At 42.0% G+C, this 2,567-nt stretch overlaps 1 protein-coding gene across 1 annotated transcript; it reads right to left on the bottom strand.

Annotated features, from left to right (window-relative positions):
• Positions 1-1,842: 1,842 nt before the first annotated feature.
• Positions 1,843-2,269, bottom strand: LOC108306718 (60S ribosomal protein L39). The gene has a single exon (XM_017531797.2). It carries the CDS (start codon positions 2,237-2,239, stop codon positions 2,084-2,086), a length of 156 nt encoding a protein of 51 aa, XP_017387286.1. The 5' UTR covers positions 2,240-2,269; the 3' UTR covers positions 1,843-2,083.
• Between the last annotated feature and the right edge of the window lie 298 nt (positions 2,270-2,567).

The following is a 2,567-nucleotide window of genomic DNA, read 5'->3' as shown; positions in this document are numbered from 1 at the left end:
CACAGCACTGAAAGCTCACCCCTTTCAGGTCTGCCGCGCAGCCTTAAAAGGGATTTCAATAGTGGCAGGGCATCTACACACCCGCACTGCGGCTGAGCTCTTGTTCCCACCTTCCCCATCCACACTCTAGGACAGGCCAGGGCTTTCCTTGGAGACCTGTGTCCTCAGCTGACCAGATAGCCTTATCAGCAGCGTGCCCACTGTGCTCACAGCACTTCCACTCCCACCCAAAGGAGAGCGGACGTGGTCCCTGCCTCGGAGGAATGTACCGCGCAGTGTCATTAGTCTTCCCTGATTCATTAACTTCCAGCTGGGTGTTCTAGGTATGGTCTTCTGTAATAATTTGTTCCTGGCATGTAAAGGTGATGCTGACATCAGTAGGTCAAGCACCTTGAGATTTTTTTTTTTTTTCTAGTAGAGATAATAGGTTGCCTTTCCACCCTGAAAACTCTGGCTTGCCCAGTTTCCCTAGTAAGCAGGGCTGGATTGTGCCAGATGGTTGGTGAGGGCAAGGTGTGCATTCTGTTACCATGGAAGTGATCAAAGTTAAATAGGTCATAGGACAGGCCACTTCTGACAGCATTCATTACCCAGTCTTTTGTACAACTTTAGCCACGCCCATGTCAGATTGTGAAAGGGTACCTGAGTTGGCTTCCAAAGTTTCTGAACAGAAGAGAAAATATGAGAGATCCTTGCTGGATTCCTTTGCAGTCAGTATATGGTTAACCTGTTGCTTAAATTTTCTTCTATGTCCACTTTTTGGACCTTGCTAACAACTTTGTCAGTACTCTTTAATAACAACAGGGTCTTTGATACATTTCATCTATATATCTCGAGAGCACATGCAATTCACAGGTCTTCGATAAATTCTTCAGTATACTGTTACAGCTGTCATGGATGGAATAGGAAGGCCATCTCCGTGCAAGGCAAGGCACTGCGAATGATCTCTGTAGACCTTAGCAAAGACTGTTCTCATCTCAGACACATCTGTGTAGCCCTGTGGTCATCTGAGTTCAGGTTTGTCGTATTCTTTTTCTCATTCACCAGGAGTTCATCTTCAGACATTAAGCATCTGAAAACCCACCTTTTTAAAAGATTAAGTCAAATTCTGTTTCTTTTCTAAACCCATTCTGCTTGGAAGTCCAGGCCAAGAATGTACATGGACAATTTTTCACGTGGATATAATGCAAAAGCAAATGTCTATATTTGGAAAAATTTTCAAAACTGATCTTTAGTATCAACTTCTTCATAATGGTAGAGGACAGCTTGCAAAGCAGTTTCACTAACTCCTCTGAACCTCCTGACAACCCTGGAGGTAGACAGGGCAGCCTTGGTTATTAGCCTCATTTTTCAGGAGATTGAGACTGAGAAAGGATAGGTGACTTACTGAAAAGCACACAAGAGTGCCTGGACCACCTATCTGCCCTTGCTGCTACCAGTAGTGGGTCTTCAGGAGTTGGAGGCTATAGTGAGCCATGACTGTACCACTGCACTCCTGCCTGGGCAAGAGAGCAAGATCCAGATCCTATCTCTAAAAAACAAAACATTAGTGAGTCTTGTTTTGAATTTCTTTTCATGCCATGTCTACAGCCAATAAGGAAACTAATGGAATGTGTAGGGACAAAATAAAGACAGTGGATAGACAGAGATAGAGTAAGGACCCTTGGCACAGAAACTTCCTGTGTTATCCCTAAGCAGGTCATGATCATTTTCAAATATTAGACATGTATGCTGTAAGAAGAAAGCATTTTCATTTAGAAGATCTATAACTTGATATTTTAATTAGGTCATATAATCTAAGCCCTAGATGACACCTCATTTAACTTATTTTATACAAACAAATTTTTATTTGAAAGGTCTCACATATTTATTACTGAACCCAGGCAACAAAAACCTTTTTTTTTTTTTTTAACATGAATAATGGAAGCACTGTGCGTTGTACTAACTAATGCCTTCATAACAGATACAGAAAGGAAACTGTTCAAACTTCTCCAGATGGCGGTGACATTTTTCAGCTTGATTTGGTAACATGACTGTGACCTACAGACAGCATAAATATGTGTGCCATCGCATGTGTAATTTCTTACAGACCAAGCTTGGTTCTTCTCCAATGTCTCCTTTTGGAGTTGTACCTGATTTTATTACCAGTTTTCATCCGAATCCACTGGGGAATGGGACGATTTTGCTTTTGTTTCTTGGCCAGGAATCGCTTAATCCTGAAAGTCTTGTGGGAAGACATGGCGAGAAACGGAGTATTGCACACACCACGATGGTGGAGAAAGGAAGAACAAATTGTGATTTAACTGAACAAAAGAGTACAGTTCAGAGTTAAATGGGAATAAAGTTCATGTGTACGGAAGTTGAAGTTCTCGAACTTTTGCCTCTCTTCTTCATGCTCATTCAGATGGAAAGCAACCTAATTGTACTGAAGTGTGGTTTTGTTTCCTGTTTAAGGTATCAGCTGTGAGCCTACTCTAGACGCACTGCAGACCCAGTCTTAAAGACATAGAAACATACAGCAGGCAGGTAAAGTAAATGCTCTCCATTCTTAACTGTTGTTTGGAAGA

This window comes from Cebus imitator, unplaced genomic scaffold (assembly GCF_001604975.1).
Source record: "Cebus imitator isolate Cc_AM_T3 unplaced genomic scaffold, Cebus_imitator-1.0 Scaffold73, whole genome shotgun sequence".
In the NCBI taxonomy this organism is placed as follows: domain Eukaryota; kingdom Metazoa; phylum Chordata; class Mammalia; order Primates; family Cebidae; genus Cebus; species Cebus imitator.
Note: the sequence above shows the minus strand (reverse complement) of the source record. Positions and strands in the feature narration are given on the sequence as shown.

Coding starts and splice junctions, on each gene's coding strand:
- LOC108306718 (XM_017531797.2), bottom strand. CDS start 2,239: ATGTCTTCCCACAAGACTTTCAGGATTAAGCGATTCCTGGCCAAGAAA.